At 34.0% G+C, this 21,851-nt stretch overlaps 4 protein-coding genes and 1 long non-coding RNA gene across 5 annotated transcripts; 4 read left to right on the top strand and 1 right to left on the bottom strand.

Moving 5' to 3' along the window:
* The first annotated feature begins 24 nt into the window (after positions 1-24).
* LOC122594432 lies at positions 25-801 on the top strand. Its single transcript, XR_006322999.1, has 2 exons — positions 25-382; positions 475-801. It is a non-coding gene; the product is annotated as an uncharacterized LOC122594432 (long non-coding RNA).
* A 3,945-nt stretch (positions 802-4,746) lies between these two features.
* Positions 4,747-7,343, top strand: LOC122592784 (40S ribosomal protein S13). Its single transcript, XM_043765098.1, has 5 exons — positions 4,747-4,814; positions 4,913-4,985; positions 6,160-6,298; positions 6,390-6,576; positions 7,123-7,343. The coding sequence occupies exons 1-5, from the start codon at positions 4,792-4,794 to the stop codon at positions 7,154-7,156; spliced, it is 456 nt and encodes a 151-aa protein (XP_043621033.1). The 5' UTR covers positions 4,747-4,791; the 3' UTR covers positions 7,157-7,343.
* A 599-nt stretch (positions 7,344-7,942) lies between these two features.
* On the top strand, positions 7,943-11,411 carry LOC122593567 (tRNA 2'-phosphotransferase 1). The gene is made up of 8 exons (XM_043765993.1): positions 7,943-8,266; positions 8,914-9,027; positions 9,591-9,738; positions 9,984-10,073; positions 10,339-10,393; positions 10,478-10,600; positions 10,779-10,835; positions 11,037-11,411. Exons 1-8 carry the CDS (start codon positions 8,055-8,057, stop codon positions 11,174-11,176), a joined length of 939 nt encoding a protein of 312 aa, XP_043621928.1. The 5' UTR covers positions 7,943-8,054; the 3' UTR covers positions 11,177-11,411.
* An 881-nt stretch (positions 11,412-12,292) lies between these two features.
* Positions 12,293-17,283, top strand: LOC122593361. Its single transcript, XM_043765755.1, has 8 exons — positions 12,293-12,468; positions 13,343-13,505; positions 13,585-13,707; positions 13,867-14,072; positions 14,710-14,853; positions 15,389-15,609; positions 16,387-16,645; positions 16,924-17,283. Exons 2-8 carry the CDS (start codon positions 13,385-13,387, stop codon positions 17,056-17,058), a joined length of 1,209 nt encoding a protein of 402 aa, XP_043621690.1. The 5' UTR covers positions 12,293-12,468; positions 13,343-13,384; the 3' UTR covers positions 17,059-17,283.
* Positions 17,284-19,833: 2,550 nt separating this feature from the next.
* On the bottom strand, positions 19,834-21,629 carry LOC122592752 (UDP-glucuronate 4-epimerase 3-like). Its single transcript, XM_043765050.1, has one exon. The coding sequence runs from the start codon at positions 21,323-21,325 to the stop codon at positions 20,006-20,008; it is 1,320 nt and encodes a 439-aa protein (XP_043620985.1). The 5' UTR covers positions 21,326-21,629; the 3' UTR covers positions 19,834-20,005.
* Between the last annotated feature and the right edge of the window lie 222 nt (positions 21,630-21,851).

Here is a 21,851-nt window from a genome sequence, read left to right as displayed (position 1 = left end):
ATTCAGATTTTCTTTCATGTTAGGTTTATATAAAATCTTTAAAGTTTCTTTACATCAAAATCTCTTAAAACTCTTGAACCAAACAACCTCAAAATATCCCAATCTTCCTTTGGACCGCTAGTAAGCAACAACTTTAGAACCAAAGAATTATTATTATTATTTTTTTCCTTGGCACCAAAGAATTATTTTATTATTTATATATATAAAAAAAGTTGCTTCAAAACACTACAAATAGACCAGTAGATCGACCACAAGGACCAAACCCAAAGGGCAACCCTCTTTGTAAATGTTTGTCTTTCATTTTTGTTTGTGTGTGTGTTTTTACTTTTTGCGCTTAGCAAAGTTTTGCACATGTTTTCTTACCGTACATTTCTGCAACAAGGTAATCTTTGTTTACAATTTGAGAAAAGGATTTGTGTTGTTTTGCGCATTTCTATCAATGTGGAACCTTACATATTACTGTTTTACTTGAAGGTTGACAGAAGGCCAGAGACATATCTATAGATCGTTCACCAATATCCATAGAGGTACCTAACTTCACGCGACAACCTTGCCTATGTAGATAGTCAGACATGGAGTGGCAGTCATAACCAAAAAAATAAAGAAATGCTCTATACAATGGTTGTATTCACCCTCAGTTAAAGTTGTAGGTAGAGATCAATACATAGAGAGGTATACCCATAACGTTGGCACGAAACAGAATTGGGTCGTTGATATGAGTCTCTAGCTACTTTTCCAAGAGAGGGTGAATGCGGTTATTGTATAAAGTATTTCTTGTTTTTATTATGACTGTCAATCCAAGTCCTGTATGTCATCTGTGTGGGTAAGGTTGTCGTTTGGGTCTTTCCAGCTTCCATTGTATCAAGAAGACGCTATGAGGTTGACCAAACATCTCATGTACGATATACGATTCATCTTCATTGGATCGAAACCTTAAAAGAAGACTAGCACGGTACCCGCGCGATGCGGCGGTAGTCGTGGCCGCGACGGTGTGATGGTTGGGCGACGGTTGGTGATGGAGCAACGTTGAGTTGTGTATATAATTGATGTAAAGGGTTAATGGACGTATTTTAAAACATAAAGGTTTGATAATGTAATTTAATTATTAATGTTAAGGAGGTATTGTATGTGAAAGTATTTTTAGGGGGCCAAGTGAAAATATTACATATTTTCAACATTATCAAAAATAAAAAAGACAATTCTTTTTATAATATTGTATAGATACACAACCTATGTATATCATGTACTATGTATGAAGTATAAACTAGTATAGTACCAGTAGTATAATGATTCAGGTGTCGCTGCTACTGGCAATTATTCTTTTTATACTTGTTTTTATACTTGTTCACATTTGACATATGTGTATCAGTATCAAATCAAATATCAAATATATTCTGTTACATTTTAAATTTTTAATCCTAAAGAAGAAAATCTTTTATTAGACGATGGCAAGAGATTACAGATAACTATATATTTTGATGCTTGTAACTATTTAATATTATATTTGTATGCAATCTATATTTCGAATCAATATTAATTCAAAACTTTTTAATAAGGTATCACTAATTTCTAAGTTTTACCTAAGACTCTTTAAAATAATTACACCTTAACAGTAATATATATATATATATATATATATATATATATATATATACTTTTTTTAAGGTGTGGATCATTTGTCCGCAACAGGAGATCTAGGTTACGTTGTCTTAATCGGGTATGTGCTAGAGAGCCCCTTCACCCTCAATTTCTAGTAGGAGAAGAGACTCTCAACTAAACCGCTCGAATGCACGACATTTAATTGAGATAAAACTTTGTCACATCTGCAGGACTCAAACTTGTTTCACTGTAAGACTTTATTGTGAAATTCCTTTAAATGTCCTTCCCATATCTCGAACTCGAGACCTATAACATGTAAAGCTGATATTTAACAGTAACACTTAATTTTCAAACCAAATATAAAATATCACAATCGAATCTAACCAATATTACGAGTATGCTCTACGAATATAAATCTTATAACATGTATGGCATCAACAATACTACAAGAATTTAATTAATAGAGTTTGAACTTATTCAAAATTCATTAGATACTACAAGAATTACACCTTATTTTATGTTGCGTGATATATAATAATAAACTTAGTTATTAGATTAAATTGAAGAAGAAGGATCAAAGGCCTAAACCACCACCCACCTTTTTTCAAGGTGACATGTCTTTTATTACTTTATTTCCATCATCTTGCTGGTTACGAGTATTATTTTTTATTTTTGGTAAAGCTTCATTTCCTTTTGTGCCTGACTTTTTGGGGCTTTGTTCTTACCGTGGAAGGTAGTGGCGTACTGCAGTATCTATCTATAATATAGTTAAAAGAAGGGGTTGGGGGTACACTTGGCACCCTTAATCCTCTCTTTGAACCTAATACTCTCTCCTAATTAATCCAATATTTTTATATATTTTCTCAATAATTAAAATTTCGTAGGCCGCTTTCTACTAATTTCTTGATTTTATTTTTTATATTTCTTTCAATGTCAGTTTAGAAAATTTATCCCTAAACACGCTTCCAACCCTAAACAATCTTATTTTTTCTATCACTCAAGAATAATGCTTACTTCATCTCAAAAATTCATTAGGCGAAAGTTTGATATTCTAATAACTTATTCATGTATCCTTACTTCTCTTGAATTATTTTCATTCCATCGATAATCTAACTTGATAATTTTTTTGTGTGCATATTGTTCCAATATTTTTAATATACGGATTCTGAATAAAAGGATTTTAAGGTTTTGTATGTAGATTAGAAGATACAAATTTTTGTTTTATATTACAACATTTGCTTCCATTATGATATCTTCCCTTTATAGTTTTCTTACTAAACCTTTTTGCTTCTTAGAATCGAAATTATATAGAGAAAGTTAACGACGCAATGTTCCACACGCAAAAGGTGTGCCGAAAAAGTGTTGATGTCTACCGAAGAGGATGTTATCGCGTCCCTTGAACTGTCAAGACAATCTTTGTAAATTGTAACGTATGTTATTGCCACACTTAGTATATGCATATACATCTTAGCAGTTTAATTTTTATATGAATGTTTGTGATGTTGTTTTAATTGCTTTTGTTATAAGACAATAGCTTTTGTTTCTTATTCCTTTTTGGCAGAAACAACAAAAATACACCAAGTTGCAAATTTGTTTTTTGAAACCTTTCGGCTTTCCTCTTTCTTTAAATGGGATTAAGCTGATTAAAATTCTGATTTTATTAATGTATTTGGAGATGAATTACAGCTGTTTTAGATGAAGCTGAAACTTACGCATCAAGAATTAGTACTTGATCTTCGTACGTAATACAACTTCTTTAATTTTTAATTATTAATATATGTTTATGTTTATTGATTGATATATAGTTTAATATAAAAGCAATCTGTTTCCACAATAGGTACATTATAAATAAATCGTCTAAATTGTGCATCTTTTTTTTTTTTTTTATCAAACAATTGTTTTCTATGGATGTTTGTTGTGTGTAGAATTACTCTTCAACTTTTTACCTTATTTGAATGGGTTTATGTTTAATTTTTAGGTATTTTAATTTTATTATGTATCTATTTAATATACTTGAATTTCAATTTTACAGCTTTGATTAATATATTTTGAGACTACCCGTCTATTGGATGGGCATGAACATTGGTATTGTAAATAAATAAGAGGTGCAAATATAACATGTCTTATTTAACTTTGTTTGATAAAATTTATTTATATATACAAATAAATTGTGGCAAAAACAATGGTCAATTAAACCCAATAGGCTATGGAATGGAATTTAATTCCAAATAATAAAGTTCAATTCTAATTCTAATTCCCCTGATCCCAAGGTTAGAGTGTTTACTACCCGATGAGGGTTGAGCCTCTAACGCCTGTCCAACGCAATGATATTTCTTTACCTTTGAACTATCAAACACACCAAGAATGCTATTCGATTCTTCGAACTACCAGACACACCAATAATTCTATTCAATTCTATTTCTATCAAATTTTATCAAATTCTATGAACCAAACGCGACCTAAATATATAAGGGAGAGTTTCACGTATCCCCCATTTTAGCACTTAAATTACATATGTACCTAACTAAAATAAATAATTACATATTATATATACATTCTTCAACCTTTATAATATCTACGTACATTATTCTCATTTTATACCAATCGGTTAATATTAATAAGCACACCGCGACCGCCACCCGTCATCGCACAGCTGCATTGCGCGGATACCTGTAACCCGTTTAGTTAAGTCGGATAGGTTTATACTTACCATTATGGCTCAATGGTTGAACACTAGCTTTACATGCTGGAGGTCTCTAGTGAAACATGTTTGAGTTCTACAGAGGGGGCATGGTTTAATCCCAATTAAATGTCGTGCCTTCGGGTGGTTTAGTTGGGGGGATCTCCTCCTACTAAGTATTTAGGATGAGAGAACTTTCTAACGCGGACCCAGTTAAGACAGTTTAAACTGAATCCCCTATTAGGAACAAATGATCTACCCTTTAAGTAAAAAAAAAGTTCATATAAGTTCGAGTTCGAGTGTTTGACAAATATAGAGACATGGACTCATGGAGTATAGAATATGTAAATGTCCTTTAAGGCCCAATTCGACCCTAATATTTGGGCCGGTGCCAAATATTACAAAAGCCCAAAATACAGAAAACATATATAAAACGCAATATAGCCCAGCTATCAACAACATTTGAGTTTAGGGTTTTCACAGCGGCCAAGTCTTCTCCTCTTTCTGTCACCATGGGTCGTATGCACAGCAGCGGGTACTAATCACATTCATTTATGTGTAGTTACAAATAATTTGTGCATATATTGTGTGTGTATTATGTATCTGACTATGTCCATATAAATGTGTATGCAGTAAGGGTATTTCAGCTTCAGCAAAGCCATACAAGAGGACACCACCTACCTGGCTTAAGATTTCTTCTCAAGATGTACGAAACTCATCATTTTTATTACTATTTTTATTTTTCATCGTTTTCTTTTTCATGTTTTCTGCTGGTTTATTTAGAGTTTAGGGTAATTGACAGTGTATGCTAAAAGTAAGAAAAAACTTGTGTTAAAATGCAGAAACTTGATAGTTATTGTTAACATCAAATTATAGTGAGAGACTGAGAGTGGTTATATTTATTTATACATAAAGGATGGTCTATAAATTGTACAAATTTTGAGCTGTTAAAGTTGGTGGACTTTAAGGATGTTTATCTGTTCACTACAAACTAGATAAAGGCTTGAGGAGACGGTTTTGTTGTCGTCCATTTCTCTGTTTTTGTCAAGCAGAATGTTATTTGATTTTCTGGTGATTTCAATTTTATTTCGGACAAGGGCCATTCAAGTTGAAGTGTTCTTTTGTTTTGTTTCTTTTTGTGAAAGAAGTGAAGAATGAAAATAGACTGGTAGATTCTGATTGAATTGATAGGGTCATGTAAGATGAAGGGTCAACTCTATTAGTCTGTTAGGCTTCCTCTGTAGCATACAGCAGACTTTACTTCCACTTGACATTTAGTGTTGTGATAAAAGGGGTAGTCTTGCCGTGAGCATCTCTTGAATTTTCAAAACATCTGTTGCTCCATCTTTGCCGGGGTCAGATAATCATTTGTGGTCTCGGCCATGCTTTCGACGGCTCTGTGGAAGTTGGAATACGACCTGTTGGTGGTTTAAAGGTCAAACTATTAGGACTTTAGTCAACTCAAGATAATATGACTTTGGTTTCAGAGATACTGACAGATAGTATGACTTTAGTCAAGTCCCTAACGATTTCATCATATCGTTTTGCTTTAGTTTAGTTTTAAGGTCTCGGGAGATCATCAAAAATGCTGTAAATCCTTTTTTTTTTTTTTGCATACAGTAGATTACTCAGCTACTTTGTGATTTGTGTTTGTGTCTAACTTTGTCTGACATAATATTTTTTGATGGAATTCATTAAACACTCAATTTTGAGCACTGGCTGGATCACATGTTCTCAGTGACCCTTAGTTTATTAATCTTAGCTTTACTCACTTACCAATTGGCACATTTCAGCTTACAGTAGACAGACAATGTAATATAGATTGTTAGTTTAGTAGTCAATTGTTACTTTCATCTTAATTTATGTGCTTCATCTTTCAGGTTGAAGATAACATATGCAAGTTTGCCAAGAAGGGTCTTACACCATCTCAAATAGGTGTTATTCTTCGTGATTCTCATGGAATTGCTCAGGTGAACAGTGTCACTGGAAGCAAGATTCTTCGTATTTTGAAGGGACATGGTATGCAGTTTTATTCTTCTCTCTAATGTTATCCATGCTAAAACTAACAAGTCAGCGGGCTCATTATCTTGTCTTTGTTATCGATTTTCAGGGCTTGCTCCTGAAATTCCTGAGGATTTGTATCACCTCATTAAGAAAGCAGTCGCAATCCGTAAGCACTTGGAGAGGAACAGGAAGGACAAGGACTCCAAGTTCAGGTTGATTCTTGTTGAGAGCAGGATTCATCGTCTTGCTCGCTACTACAAGAAGACCAAGAAGCTGCCACCTGTCTGGAAATAGTAAGTTCTTGATCTTTTTTATCTATTCCCCCGTTTGGCACTCATTTTTGTGTGTATGTTATTGTAACATGTTACTTTGAATTGAATTCATCATGTTTGTTGCATGAGGTCGTTATTTCTATTCTAATCTTTATCTTAAATTAATCTACTACTTTGCCATAGTCCATAGAACTGTGATTGCTATGTATATTAGGATAAGAATAAAGCCAAATATACTTATAGTGCAACTGTGTAGAGGAGATATTGTGTGGGCTATCTAGCTTCAAACATAGGGGCAATCCTTGTGTACAAATGAATAGCTGCTCACAGCGGTGCTCTTTGTGTATCAAGTATCATGTACGTCATGTTTTTGATGCAATCAATATACAACCTGAGTTTATTTCTCTTATTGACTTTCTTCGGCATCATTTTCTGATTAGACTTTGGTGTATGGCCTATGTCTTCTTGTGTTGAATTGGCCTGTCTCATTTTTTGCTTGAAAAGTTGCAGGATCATTGATTATATGACTGTAATTTTGTACTCACACAACCTTACATGTTCTTGCAGCGAGTCGACCACTGCCAGCACCCTCGTGGCCTAGAGTATATGTCTCCTTGCACAAGCTGGAAGAAGAGCTTTTTTATATTTCAAATGAGAATCCTTTTCATTATGTAGCATGAGTTTTTTTTTAAATCTATATGACATGTATGCCATTTTTTCTATGTTGACCAAGTGCTCGATTGACTTGTAGCAGTTTATTGTTTACAAGTTCTGTTTTTGGATCAAAATTTATCATTCTGTTCAAGCCCATTATGATTTAACAACTCATAAAATTTTTGTTCAGTCTCTATTTCTTACAAAACTCATTTTAACTGGGTTTGTTATGTTTGTTATTAGATTTTTAATTTTTTTTTTCTTAAATAGGTTTTTAATGTAACCTACATAATAACGAGCTATATGGTCTCAATAGTTGATCCAATTCAATTGATTAGTAATTTGACTCTATATCGTGTTTAAAGACTTCAAAAACTAATTTTGGTTTTTTTTTTAAATTTTGAATTTTTATATTTATCTTAAGATTGTTGAATGTTTATTATTGCTCCAAATAACCGATAAACAAGCTGGTAGTTATATTTACCAATGAGGGTATCATCCGAGTTTGCTGTATATGGTTACTTTTAATGAGTGTTTCGCAATTCGTAATTTGATACCAAGTAGTAATGAATGGGGATGATACATCTTACAGAAGTGGTGGCACAAATATGAAATATCACCTCTTTAGAATATAGTTGTAATTTTCAAGTCCTGACTTCAATGTAACAAAACTAAATAAACAAATCATTTAAAAAAGGTTACAAGGTCCTCTATTACTTGAGGGACTACAAAGTATAAGTCCAAAGATTTATAAGTAAACGATGACGACAAACAAAGCAAAATAAGGTTTGAAGTTGTTTTAAGAAGAGGAATCCGGCCAGTAAAAACACAACTGCCGACCACCGATGCTCGCAACCCTCGCGGGTGCTACATTTACCGCCCTGCGCTACTTCCGTCCATCTTCTTCTCCAGCTCCAGTTTTATCATATTACACTTCATATTATTCACTCAAAATATTCCATACTTCAATTGCGGTCATGGATTTAACTAATAACAGTGATAGAAAAAATAGTCACAAAAGCTCATCTTTTTCATCATCCTCTTCTTCTTCTGGAAGGTATAAAAAAGTTCAACCCCCCCCTTTTTAGTTACTACAAATTATTATCATTATTATTTCAGATACTGAATGCCAAGTGTTTGGTGAAATGCTTCAATGAATTACATGCTCAAAATAATGTAACACAAGGAGTATAAATTATATAATCCATTGTTCACTTGGTATAAATTTGATAACTTTTGCTTTTAATCTATTTGTAGATAAAAGATTTTCTTATTTCTAATTATTATTATTGTTTTCTATTTTCATTGTGAAGGTTATTGGGCTATTTAGCGAATCCCTGACAAATATTCACATTATGGAACCAAATCTAATTTAGTTGAAGCTTGATATAACCCGGTTGAATCATTCAACTTGAATTTGCAAAGATGAAAAATATTATACGATATAGCTCAATTTTTCCAACTTATTAGGTTGTATTAGAATTAAGTTCAAGTTCATATACTCGTACGCCAGTAAATGAGGTTATCGGCCTTATGAATTTCAGACAAGCCAGTATGCTAAATAATAAGCTAAGCCAAATGTACACTGTACACATACATGGACATATAGAATGGTGGAATTGGTTACACAACCTACTTTTGGGTAGCTCTTGTTGAAAGTCTTCTGGTAGGTTAACTCAAATTTTTTACGATGTGATTTTGTAGGCTCAGTGGTGGAGGAAGAAGTTCAACAAAACAAGAAAGTCATGGAAGGTCAAGAGGGCGAGGTGGCGGCGGCGGCGGCGGACAAGATAGGATAGATGCTCTTGGAAGGCTCTTGTAAGTATGTTATGTTTTGTTTCATTTTCATTTTTGTATCTCTTAGACTTCCGCATCCAGCAAGATACTTCACTTTGGTAATAACAGATGCAGCAATGTTTTTTTTTATTTTAAAAATAAACATTTATATAGGAAAAGTTAAGGGATTCTAGTTTTGGTCTGGGACTAGTGTATGGAAATTTGGTAATGCATTAAACTGTGCTGTTGTATGTATCCAACTCTCAAAGCCTCTATTGTATGTACCAAACCTTCAATTTATTGCTATTGTTTGTATCAGTTACCTATTCATTTGGTGACATATTTTTTAGCTACTGTGGGCAGTCATTATAAGTTGCCATGCTGTCTGCCATATCAACATTTTACACATTATAAGAGGTGACATACGTTCACTAACAAAAATTTAGTTTATTTGGTAAAATGATAGAGGTTTTCAGAGTTGGATACATACAATACGAAAAAGGGACAAGTTTTATACGTTTATATGCAATTGTCCCTTCCGATTTTAGGTGTATCCAGGATCATACGATAAAAAAACAACAAGTCATTGATGGTTAAATTTCCAGGACTCGTATTTTGAGGCATATGGCTTCTCAACTGAACTTAAATATGAGGAGTGATGGATATGTCAAGGTTGAAGATCTATTGAGGCTTAATCTGAAAACATTTGCCAATGTCCCAATAAGTTCTCATACCTTTGACGATATTAAGGAGGTTTGTTCCCCCTCAATGCTAATCTTTCTCAGTGTGTAATATCACCATATTTATAAGGCCTATGAGTTAGCTAGTTAAATCATATCACAATAAACTTGTCTCTCTGTAGTTAATTGTTATTTTATGAGTAAGCTAGGGTTTATTAGTTGGGGACCTTGATAGTAGTTGGTGACTCACAAAATGTTCCGACTCTTCATATATTGTTGTTTAATTGTTTTCCCATAATTTTGGTCTTAATATTTTAGGCAGTCAGAAGGGATAATAAGCAGCGGTTTGGCTTGCTTGAAGAGAATGGGGAGCTTTTGATTCGTGCAAACCAAGGTCATACAGTAATGGTAATCCTTGTAATGTTCCTGTTGAAAATATTTATTATTGGCTTAAGACAAATAATCAAAATTAGGTTTAGCCTGTTAACATTGTACAAGTAATCTTATTGCTGTTTATCCATTTAATCCTAAGATGATTTTCTGAATTATACAACCGTTATCTTTTTTATACCTCAAAGCTACAAATGTGTCTATATTATTAAACTCAACTAATACTATCGTGAGCTCTCTTCTTCTCTATATTATTCATAAGAGCATTCTGTTTGGCTGGCAGCTGATTGAGACTGAAAGTTTGCTTAAACCTATCCTTTCAGCTGAAGAATTTCCTGGTAATGACTTTCTAAAGCACACATTTTACAATATACCTAACATATGTTTCTAGTATTGATCTTGTTTTTGTATTTCATGGCCAGTTTGTGTCCATGGGACCTACAAGAAGAATTTAAAATCGATCTTGGAGAGTGGTCTCAAACGCATGCAAAGGTTACATGTCCATTTCTCTTGTGGGTTACCGACTGATGGTGAAGTTATCAGTGGTACTTTCCTGATTTTCTCCCTTCTTGTACATTTAATCACTAATAAAACACATTCAAATTTAATCACTAATAAAACATATTCAATCCTCGTATGATCACAAGGCGCATACGGTGTTGCTAGATGTTTTGGACGATTTGACAACTTATGCTGATAAAATCCGGAACTTCATTATTGCAGGTATGCGGAGGGATGTAAACATATTGATATTTCTCGATGTCAGAAAAGCTCTTGAAGGTAGTCTTTGATATTTTGCCAAATATTATACTTTGTGACTCATGAGCATCTTAATTTTTCATTTTAGATTAAGCCGTTGTCTCGTGGATAAACTATTTCTTCTTCAGTTATATATCAAACAAGATAATTTTACCGATGAACCATTTTACCCATGTAGCCGAACTTGTCAATTTTGGTTAACAAGAATCTTGGTTTTTGCAGGGGGGTTGAAGCTCTATATTTCAGAAAATAAGGTGATCTTAACAGAAGGTTTTGATGGTGTTGTCCCTGTTGATTGTTTTGAGAGGATAGAATCATGGCCTGATAGGAAGCTTATTCCTTTTGAGACTCGTATCACCTAAAACCCTCAACAATATCCTTCACAAGTGTGTAAAATGCTAACCTGACTTCCTTGTCAACTCAGAAAGTTCGTGTAGTAGCATCAAGCATAATTTAAATCAGTTACAGATTTATACATTGGATTGGTGACTCAGAGTATCGTAGCTTTACTTTAGTACATGTTGAACACTGGAATATATTTGAAAAGAACGATCTTTAATTCGTGAACTGAATGAACATAGATATTTTTGTTTGAAAGTTATAATTATAAATTGATGTTTATGTTTAGTTCTGGTTCCAGACCAGCCTGAACAAAGAATATGTCTGGTTTGGACCAGTTTGGTTATTTGATTTTCTGGCTTGACTCATTTTTCCACCCCTCTGCATTGCGTGTTTGACGAGTAGTTCTGAATTGCTGTGTAATGCAGGAGTTTGTTATATTCTCGTATTTCAAATAGTTCTGATGCATGCTCATTGGTCACAATAGCGTGGAGGGAGGAGGGGATGGGGAGAGTTTTTGGTGACCTAATGATTGCTGGCAGTTTTTGTTTTTCATTACTATATAGTCATATTGCTGATGCTGATATTGATTGCTTATGATATACATCTTCCAGATGTATTAAATTTGCAAACAAAGGATTCGGTGTCATGATGTATAAAATACAAAATTAGGTTTGAAGCTTAAACTATGAATGAGGTTGACTTGTATCAATTTAACAGAATCATCGATGAAATGGTTTTGAATCGTCCCTCTACTTAAAAAATGTTCACTGTTGGATGGTCTTCTCACATGTGAATTAGGACTATAAGCAAAGCCATTTTAAGAGGCACTCACAACCCAAGCCTTCTGAGTAGAAGGGAAACCAGCTCCAGAAACAATAATAGCCTAATGACATCTTGGTGGTGGGACCTAGTGACCATAAGGTCATGGGTTCGATTTCATATTCTGAGTTATTGAGGGACTGAACTCGAAAGAAAAAACCATTGATAAGTTACCACATTCTGAGTTATACAGGGACTGAACTCGAAAGTTACAAACTTGGAGGACAAAATTGTAAGTTATCACATTAATACGATTATATACTGGGGGCATATATTCTGATGAAAAATTTCTCATCAAAATCAGAAGGAAAGGAAGAAACAAATCAATTCGCTCACATATCTGTGATTTTTTTACTAACGATAATCAACTTACCAACTTATAATAATAATAACAATAATAATGAAACAACCCACAAATATATCATCTTCATTATCACATCATTAAATCACGCATTTGTGTACCAAAGGCATCTTAATTGAGAATTTCTTTAGTGTAAGCTTTTTTTTCTTTAAACCCCATTTGTAATTTTGAATTTTGATATCTGGGAACTTTTCTTTTCTCATTATTTGTATGAATCTTGCTTAAATTTAGAATCTTGGAAACAACAAGATGTTAGAAATCTGAATTGTTTATATGCAGCGAAAAAGATTTGTGAACAAGTTGTTTGTTTAATTTACTGATCTAACATGTGAAGTTTAACTGCAAATCAATACTAGTTTGATCAATTATCGACGTGACAGTAAAGTTAGAAGAATGTTGTGATACTGGCAATGAAGATTTAGTAATAAAGAAAGAGAAAGCTTTTGCTTTTAAAGCTTCAGCTATTAGTATTATTTTGCATCAGACCAAAGGGCTAGTAGGACTCCAGGTAACTCATAAGCCAAGTGTTGTAGGTTGTAGTCCCATTTTCGACATATTCTAACTATCTGATTGATATATACCTGACAAGAAAGAAAAAAGGAAGTATTTTTACCTGCCAAATCATGTTAACAAATGTAGCAACTTGACAGCTTGTGCATTTTTTGGTATTCATTACTTGAAGGTTTTGCTGCCTTGTAATGGGTTACTGTTGAGAAATTGTATGAGAGATACATTATAAGGCGTTATCCCAAAGAAAACTACAGGATCGATGCCTTTTGAAAGCATACCTCGAGTAGATTATACTTTTGAGTTTTTTTCTATTTTTGTCAAAACATAGACATAGTTATGGAAGAAAGCAATTAAATAAAAGCAAAGATATTTAAAACAAATTGGTTAAAGACAATTTAATTCAACCTTGAGTACTCAAATATTTAATAGCTCTAATCTCGGTCCTCAAGATTCCCTCTTTTTATTTTTGACAAGTATTTACTCTTCATTTCTGCAGACAAATCGTAACGGATAGAATTTGACTACACATATTCACCGCATGCGTTGTCTTTCCGGGAAGAAGCTCCTCCGAGGATCTTTAGGAATGAGAGTATGTTCTGGATGGCGACAGTTTCTTTTGTTTGTGACACTTATTTTCTTTTTATCTCATTTTCTCTCAGGTTCTTTTCCTTCCGTAGTTCAATTATGCTCTTAAATTGTTTGATCATAAAGACAATGAACATAAATGTTTTGTTTCAGTTTTGGAGTGGCAAAAGACGACCCCCAGTGTTAAAGAATCGCACCAAAAGAAACAGAAGTTCGATCACCTTGTTTTTGGACCTGCAGCTGGTGAAGGCTTGCCAAATCGTTTGCAATGCAAAGGTTAGACTCTTATTTTGTCATCAAGGACATTTACTGATTTGACACAATTGACTTACCTATGAAGTTCTATATTGTAAATGATCAGAAGTTGCAATCATGCTACAAAGGAGTATGAATATTCTTTTTATCATCGTGTCTTGAGTTACATTTTCATTGCAGGTATGAAGGCTCTTAACAAGACCCACATATCAGCATCCTCAAACATGTCGAATGGTGGTAATGGTGTTACTTTTGTAACTGTTTTTGCGGTTTATAATTCTAGTGCTGATGGCAGAGCAAGTGAGTCAACTATCGTGGGGAAAGCTTCATACAACAAGGTGGAGCGGTCAATGACCATCATGAATACATTCATAAATTTTATACAGGTATGTCTCACTTACAGTTCATTTAAGGAGGCAACATTGATCCATTTACATGTGAAGGGGTTGGTTTGGGTTATGTATCATCCCTAATGGATCAAGTTAGTCGAAAGGGACATAAAGCTGCTCTAAGTAAAAAATTAATGCATCCAACTTCCTAAATCGCGTTAATTTAAAAGAAATGGTTAGTAAGAATAATTAGATATTTTCAAATCTTATTCAAGGCATCAGTTTATAAAGTTTTCAAAAGCAGACCAATGTTAGCGGTTCAGCCCAAATCCCAACGCGTTCGATAGAGGGAGTGATATGCCTTGGTGCATTTGGGTTGCCTTTTATCTATCCTTGTTTAAGGGCGCAATGTGGACCAATTTGATAAAATGGCTCAGTTTTGGTTATATATTATCTCTACCAGATCAAAAGGATCAAATTACAAATTTAGATAAAAATGTAATGGGGTGAAAGTCACGCAGGTGTACTCTGATGCTTACAATTTCCTAGATCACCTACTTCAAAAAAATTGATATTATAAATTTAATAGTAATGTAATCTTATCTATGCATTTATTATTTGTTGAAATTCTAAAGATGGATAATGAGGCACAGTGATAGAAGTTACATATACTGACTTGTATTACAAATTGCAGTTGATGCTGCCTGAAAGCAACACAATCATCCTCACTGATCCAGCATCCAGGCTTCCTCTAAAGAGAAATAGGGTGGCGGTATATCCTATTCAAGGTGATTATTCACGCGACAAGTTGATGCTTCAAAGAATCAGGTCTTACATTGTAAGGGCACGTAGTATTAATTCATATCGGCCCCTCTTCTAAATTCAACCTGTCTGATTTCTTAAAACACCTGAACATCACCACCCCATGCTATAAATATTTCAGTTTCCAGTATATAGCACATACTTAATGATATGTTGATATAAGTGGGACCTTTATATCGATATTCTTATTATGAATTGATCACTTGCGATACTTAGATGTCAAATGTGTAAAGAGAAGCTTAAAAGGAAACGGGCCAAGCGGGTTGAAAGTCACACTAAGTGTATATTTAATGCAGTAACTTCCTTACTAATTCTATTCAAGATATTATATTATTGTTATTAAGTATTAACATAATGTAATATTGATAATCATGAACACATAAGTTGATATAGATATATATGCTGGACTAAAAGTGTTGTTGCAAAAAAAAGTCGGTTTTGCTTTAAGCCCATTACTGAACCAATTTGGCTTTTTACTTATGCTTTGTTTAGAGGAATTCCTATAATGTCATCTTCTTTTTACTTTAGCAACTGCCTTCTAATTTTTGCAGGCTTTTTTAGAGGAAAAGCTTGAAGAGCGGTCAAGAGAACCGAGTCAAAAAATTACTCATTATATTTTCACTGACTCAGACATAGCTGTAGTTGGTGATGTGGGGGAAATATTTAGCAAATATGACAACTTTCACCTGGCTCTCACTTTCCGTAACAATAAACAACAGCCCCTGAATTCAGGGTTCATAGCAGTCAGAGGTACCCTCGATGGGATGTCAAGGTATGTCATCTTGTAAATTTCTTCATTCATCCCATGAGAACTTAATGATTTGATGTAGGCCCACAATATTTGTTAAAAGTTATCAAAACCGACAGATCTAGGAAATCTTGCGGAAATAACATGGTGTTTTTTTTGGTAATGATGTCAATTAGGTAACCATGGGAAACTTAGACAGGGAACATTTGTCAAATATCTTGTCAAAACCTTCGATATAATAAGAGAAATGTTTTCCTCAAATCGATTGCATCAATTTGTTTACAATGATCAAAAAGATAATGCTACTTTGAAAAATTGTAAACATTCACATTTGACTATTTGTAAGGCATCAATTAATAAGTTATGGAACATTGCGATCTAAATCAATTATAAGCTTCTTGTGGTGACAGTTAGCTTTAAAACGTTCCAAATATGGAAGCTTTTTGGAAGCATGATATAAGGAAAATGTGTGTGTCTGACAAATGTTTAACAAGAACCTTTAAAAATGACATGGTCAGTTTCTTGCATTAATCGCGACAGGCAAATAGGAATCTGTAGCTTTAACACTTTGTTTTGACTACACAAGTAGCTTTAGGAACATACTTGACACTTCAAAATGTCAAAGGAACTTAAGTTCATGAAAGAAGGAAACACTTGATGCCAAATAGGCAATTGTAAGTTGACAGCTTTCTAAAGTTGGAACAGCTATACTTTTTATGGAATGTCCGAGGATGTTTTGTGCTCGATTTTCTTGGAAATCTATTACTAAAATGGAAATGTTGTAATTCTTTTTGACTACAGGGCAAAGGTTTTCTTGGAGAAAGTGTTGGAAGTTTATACTACCACATACATGAAAGCTTCAAGGATGCTTGGGGATCAACTTGCTATTGCTTCGGTCATTAAATCTCATGCTTTATTTAATGCAAAGGCATTTAGCTCACATGGATCTTTTCTCGAGGACATTGATGGTGCATCCGTGCTCTTCTTGCCTTGTGAGGTTTACAATTGGACCCCACCCGAAGGTGCTGGTCAATTTCATGGCATGCCCTTGGATGTCAAGGTAACCCTATGTTTACTATGTTAAACTAAAAATAAATAAAAAATTAACAGGTGATCAAATTTTATAACCATTATGTTGCAAGCTATTTTTTAGTGTGTTGAAATGGGTCAGTCTAGGAACCAAAGTTTGTTGTTGAGCTTGAAACTTTTAGTTCATTACAACCTTCCCTTCAGTTATACCAATGCAGCCTCATGGCTGCTTTATCCATATTTGTACAATACTCAACACTACCATATAGAAGGCCTTTGCTGTTTCCTAACCTTTGATCTGTTTTCCAGGTGGTTCATTACAAGGGATCAAGGAAACGCCTTATGCTTGAGTCTTGGAACTTCTTGAACTCTTCGACTTCTAACGATCTATCAGATATGTTGTGCCTTGTGTTGAGTAGTGGACGGACAAAGTATGATTTTTGAAGAAACCCACACATTTTTTTGTATTGAAATATTAATGGAGAGCAATAGGAATTTGGGTGTTCTATATCATAGAAACAAAATCTGGGAATCTTTTTCTGGTATTTGAGCTAGATTTGGTTTTTATATATAGATTTTTGTAGTCTTCTTGTTTTATGTATATTTTTAATGATTCGTGTTCATTGATATGTTTGATTAACAGTAAATGAACATCAAAATTCCCAGTTATCTAATTTGGTCAATAAGTTATCAAGTGTGAAGCGGCAGCATCATCATAAAAGATTAGGATATGCTCTGTAGTTGAGACTAATCTTTTGAATGATAATTTTGCCTTTTGCATGTACACTTACAATGAAAACAAGCATCTGTCGAACATCATTTCATTTTTGTATTCCAGCCTGCCTGCTTAATATGAATGGGCCAATAATCTCCTGATTCCTGATCCTAATTTGTATTGTATCGTATTGTCCTTCACGAACAATAATGGTCCATGACCATTTAGTATACGGGCAACATTTTGAAATTTACAACTTGAGGAGGATGCCATCCAAGTATCCAACTCAATTTGATTTTCACAAAAAACAGTTTGTGACAGACTGAAGGTCATATACATACACACATACTGTATTGATTTTGTCATCATATATACATGGTTCCAATTTTCAAAACAAATAATTATTGGCCCTGTCCTCCTACCCCCAACATTACAAGACAACACCAAAGTTACTTGAAATGGACTAGACAGTCATGAATCATGAGACTTCCAAAACGACTACACTTTTCAAATCGCAAATCCAGACATACAAACATTTGATAAATTGGTGCTACATGCCAAAAAAAAAAAAGAAAGACATAACTAAATACAAACGGTAACAAACTCGATAGTTAATAGTTAATACAAGTGGGGTAAATGGGTGGGATCCTTTGGTCTTATGTACGATCTTGGTATCGCACATTGCATAGAACTCATGCCTCGTAAGTCACCATACTCACACATGAATCACAAGAATGTAGACAAATCTCTATTCAGACAATCTTGGAAAAGTCAAGCTTTTGCATGCGATGTATAATTGTATATATATGGTCTAATCAGTATTTCTAAAATAGTTTCCTAATTTTTTTTCTTTTTCTCATCATCCCAAAATCTTCCAGTTAATCTCTGATTCACATCAAACAACCCTTAATCAATTAGTATCAGTAGATCCTTACAACTTTTTTGGTTCAATTAGCATGTTTTGAAAATAATGTGATAATAGTAATCGTAATAGTAATAGGGAAAAGGGAATATAAGGCTATCCGACACCTAAGCTTAGGTGTGGAACCCCTCACATACTAATATTTTATTATTTCTTGTTTAATGAATAAATGCATGGGTCCCCATGATTTTTATGGATTAAAAAAACAATATGTGAGTGTTTCACACCTAAGCTTAGATACCCGACAACGTTATATTCCCATCCCCATGGTAATAATAATACTAATAATCCTTTACAGTATTGATTATTAAATTAGTAAATTTGGCATCCATGTTCTTTACACACATTTATGCTCGAGGGTTGTTACTCTCCTTTAATGTTCATGAACTAGACATAATAAAGTGCACATTCAATATAGCTTTTCTTAGGTTTTACCTAAACCTACATCAAATTTATAACTTAATTACTGTCAGTTCATTGTATGATAAGTACATATACGTAGTAACTAATTATTTTACATAAAAAATGGTATTTCGTATATTAATGAGATGGCCAAGATTTGCTAAAATTGTTATCCGATGATCTTACTCAATGGTAACAAAGCTAAGATTCTACAAACAATGGCTCATTTCATTCAACACCACAAAGTTTATATCTCGATTAGATCACAATCTTTTGATTATGTATGACGACCCATGATAACAGTCCCTAGCAACTCCAACAAAAAATGGTTTTGACTTTCAAGCAACAAACGTAGATCAAAAGCACAACTTTTGTCTAAAGAGGAGATGAGGAAATCCCGTATTCAAATTCATGTATTGACGTTTAATTACTAATTTGAGGGAAAATATGTACAAACTAATATTTGATAGTACAAGTTCCACCATATACAAACTCCTTTAGCACTCTTAAGTGACAACTCAAAAGATTGTGTTAACATCTCTTAAATACTTGCACATAAAAGCTTACCAACCGTTTTTCATAACGGAAATCGACATCTCCAAATGAAGATACTTTAATGCATTATGTACAACTCACAAGCAACATCAAATCCAACTGTTTGGTAGTGTACTCGTGACAATGTCACATAATTTATTGACTTGCAAAATATGTACATTAAACCATCATTTAATTGATTTTAAGTGATAATAAATATATCAATTGCTACCTGGACAGATCAACTCTCTTTGCAATGTCTGTTCACAAAGAATCGGGTTGAAACCAGTAATATTCATTTTGATCCGATTTGAACAACTAACGTTGGTTTGTTAAGCGTCTGCAGTTCTTTTCTAAAGTTAGCTTTAGATTCGTTCAAGATCGATAAAAAACGAAAATGAAAACATGGACATTAGGCAAAACCCCAAAGCAGTGGTAACAATGGACATTTTCAACGTGATACTACTTTCTGTATGGTGCTTGTATCCAAGCAGGCGTGGTTGATCGTGTGATTAATGTTGCCAGATTCGAGTTCAGAAAGATCAGAAATCTAACGAATTATACTCAACTTTCGTGAAATCCACAAAACAATAAGCCTACAAAAACATATGTGAAATCTTACTTATTAGTACACATCACACAAAAATAATGAACTAAAACAATATATTCCTTTTGTAGTCTCAATATAGTTTGTATCAAACAATTACCATCATCATATCATGAAAAACAATCAATATGAGAATCCAAATCAACAAGAATTATAACACAAAAAAATTTAGTCTTTTTTAGGTAACAAATTTCCATCTTTTTTAATCATATCAGTGATCAGTCTTCTTTCCTGTTCCATAGTAACTAACATACCATCTCACAAATTTCTTCAACCCGCTTTGAAGATCCGTTGTCGGCTTATACCCAAACTCCCTCTTCGCAAAACTAATATTCGCATGCGTAAACTGCACATCCCCATTTCGTGGCATTTTCATCACCATTCGTTTCGCCTTAACCTTCAACAACCTTTCCAATATCCCAACTAGCTCGGAAACAGGCACAGGCGACGTATTGCCCAAATTAAAAACCCGTAACTGGGCTGGCCCGCGCTTTTTCCCACCGCTCCCAGTACTCTTTTCTGCAGTATCCAACGCCCCTAAACACCCCTTTACGATATCATCAATATACGTAAAATCTCTAGCCACTGTTCCATGATTTGGGCCTTCAAATATAGGAATCGGTTTCCCTTTCAAAATGTCTCGGGTAAAAAAGAAATACGCCATATCCGGCCTACCCCACGGCCCGTAAACAGTAAAAAAACGCAACCCTGTCAATGACAGCCCGTATATATGATTATAAGTATGCGCGATTTCTTCCCCTGCCTTTTTCGTGGCAGCATAAAGACTCGCGGGCTGATCCGTCCGGTCCTTTTCTGAAAAGGGTACTTTCGTATTTAACCCGTAAACCGAACTAGATGAAGCCCAAACAATAGCAGGTTGAGGGTCAGCATTTTTACAAATTTCTAACAGATTAACAAAACCAGCAATATTACTATGAATATAAGAACTAGGGTTTTGCATAGCATATCTAACACCAGCTTGTGCAGCCAAATGCATAACATGACTAAATGGGACTAATTCAAACAACTTTTTTAACAAAACGACATCGTTTAAGTCACCTTCAACTATATAAATCCCACTTTTATCTAACAAAGACTGTCTAGCTCTTTTTAGCGACGGATCATAATAGTCATTAAAATTATCAAGACCTAAAACACCATCACCACGCCGTTTTAAGGCCATACTGACATGTGTCCCTACAAACCCGGCTGCACCTGTGACTAATACGGATATCCCATTACGGGTTCGGATCCGGGCTGATGATTTGACCCGTTTTTCCCATATGGGTCCACCCCATGTACTTGTTTTTAAAGATCTTCTAGAAAGATCTACAATTTGTGATGATGATGATTGGGAATTGAAGAAAAAAACCAAGATTAAGCCCAAGAAAACAAAGGACCAGAATGTAAGTTTGGCTAAAGATTTGTAATGTAGAAATCTGAATCTATGATGAATGTATATGGATTTATTATTATCTATTTTGAATTTACCAGGAGTTGATGGGGTTTCATCTTCATCCATTAGCTTCATTCTTGTTCAAAAATCTTGAATAAAAAGATGTAATCTTGAAGATGAAAAAAGAAGCCAACTTTATGCGCTAAATTCTTGATACGTGACTTGGGTTTTATGAAAGGTTTGTGGGTTTTGAATCTTGGCGTAAGGAATGTAAAAACAAGATAAGAAAGAACAAAACTTTTTGATAATGGCGGAATCTTGAGGTTTCTTGAACAGGGGAGTGATTGTGGTTTGCAGAAAAAAGTTGATTGGAGAGAGAATGGTGAAGAACAGAGAGTGAAAGTTTGAAAGAAGATTTGAAATAAAATTGTGGTGTGAAAATGGTGAGCTTTTATTAGGGTGGACTATTAATCAAGCTCAAGTATACATTTAAAGAAAGTCAAACGGGGGAGGTGTAAAAGGGAAAGAATATTCAAGATCTTCATGAATTTTATTAGGATTTTGGGGTAAAAAAATTAGGGTGTGATTGGTTATTATATGGAAGACTTGATCTTTTACGCTTTTAATTTAAGATCACCTTTAACAATCTGCAGGGACTTCG

Source organism: Erigeron canadensis, chromosome 3 (genome assembly GCF_010389155.1).
Source record: "Erigeron canadensis isolate Cc75 chromosome 3, C_canadensis_v1, whole genome shotgun sequence".
NCBI lineage: Eukaryota > Viridiplantae > Streptophyta > Magnoliopsida > Asterales > Asteraceae > Erigeron > Erigeron canadensis.
The sequence above is the reverse complement of the archived record's forward strand: the minus strand, read 5'-3'. Positions and strand labels throughout refer to the sequence as shown.

Bases quoted from the DNA above. Each gene is read 5' to 3' on its own strand.
- LOC122592784 (XM_043765098.1), top strand. From the start codon at position 4,792: ATGGGTCGTATGCACAGCAGCGG. The intron at 4,815-4,912 runs GTACTAATCACA...ATGTGTATGCAG, and splicing joins GGTCGTATGCACAGCAGCGG to TAAGGGTATTTCAGCTTCAG. The intron at 4,986-6,159 runs GTACGAAACTCA...TTCATCTTTCAG, and splicing joins TTAAGATTTCTTCTCAAGAT to GTTGAAGATAACATATGCAA.
- LOC122593567 (XM_043765993.1), top strand. From the start codon at position 8,055: ATGCTCGCAACCCTCGCGGGTGCTACATTTACCGCCCTGCGCTACTTC. The intron at 10,394-10,477 runs GTAATGACTTTC...TTTCATGGCCAG, and splicing joins TTCAGCTGAAGAATTTCCTG to TTTGTGTCCATGGGACCTAC. The intron at 10,836-11,036 runs GTAGTCTTTGAT...TGGTTTTTGCAG, and splicing joins TGTCAGAAAAGCTCTTGAAG to GGGGGTTGAAGCTCTATATT.
- LOC122593361 (XM_043765755.1), top strand. From the start codon at position 13,385: ATGCGTTGTCTTTCCGGGAAGAAGCTCCTCCGAGGATCTTTAGGAATG. The intron at 14,073-14,709 runs GTATGTCTCACT...TACAAATTGCAG, and splicing joins CATTCATAAATTTTATACAG to TTGATGCTGCCTGAAAGCAA. The intron at 16,646-16,923 runs GTAACCCTATGT...TCTGTTTTCCAG, and splicing joins GCATGCCCTTGGATGTCAAG to GTGGTTCATTACAAGGGATC.
- LOC122592752 (XM_043765050.1), bottom strand. From the start codon at position 21,325: ATGAAGCTAATGGATGAAGATGAAACCCCATCAACTCCTGGTAAATTC.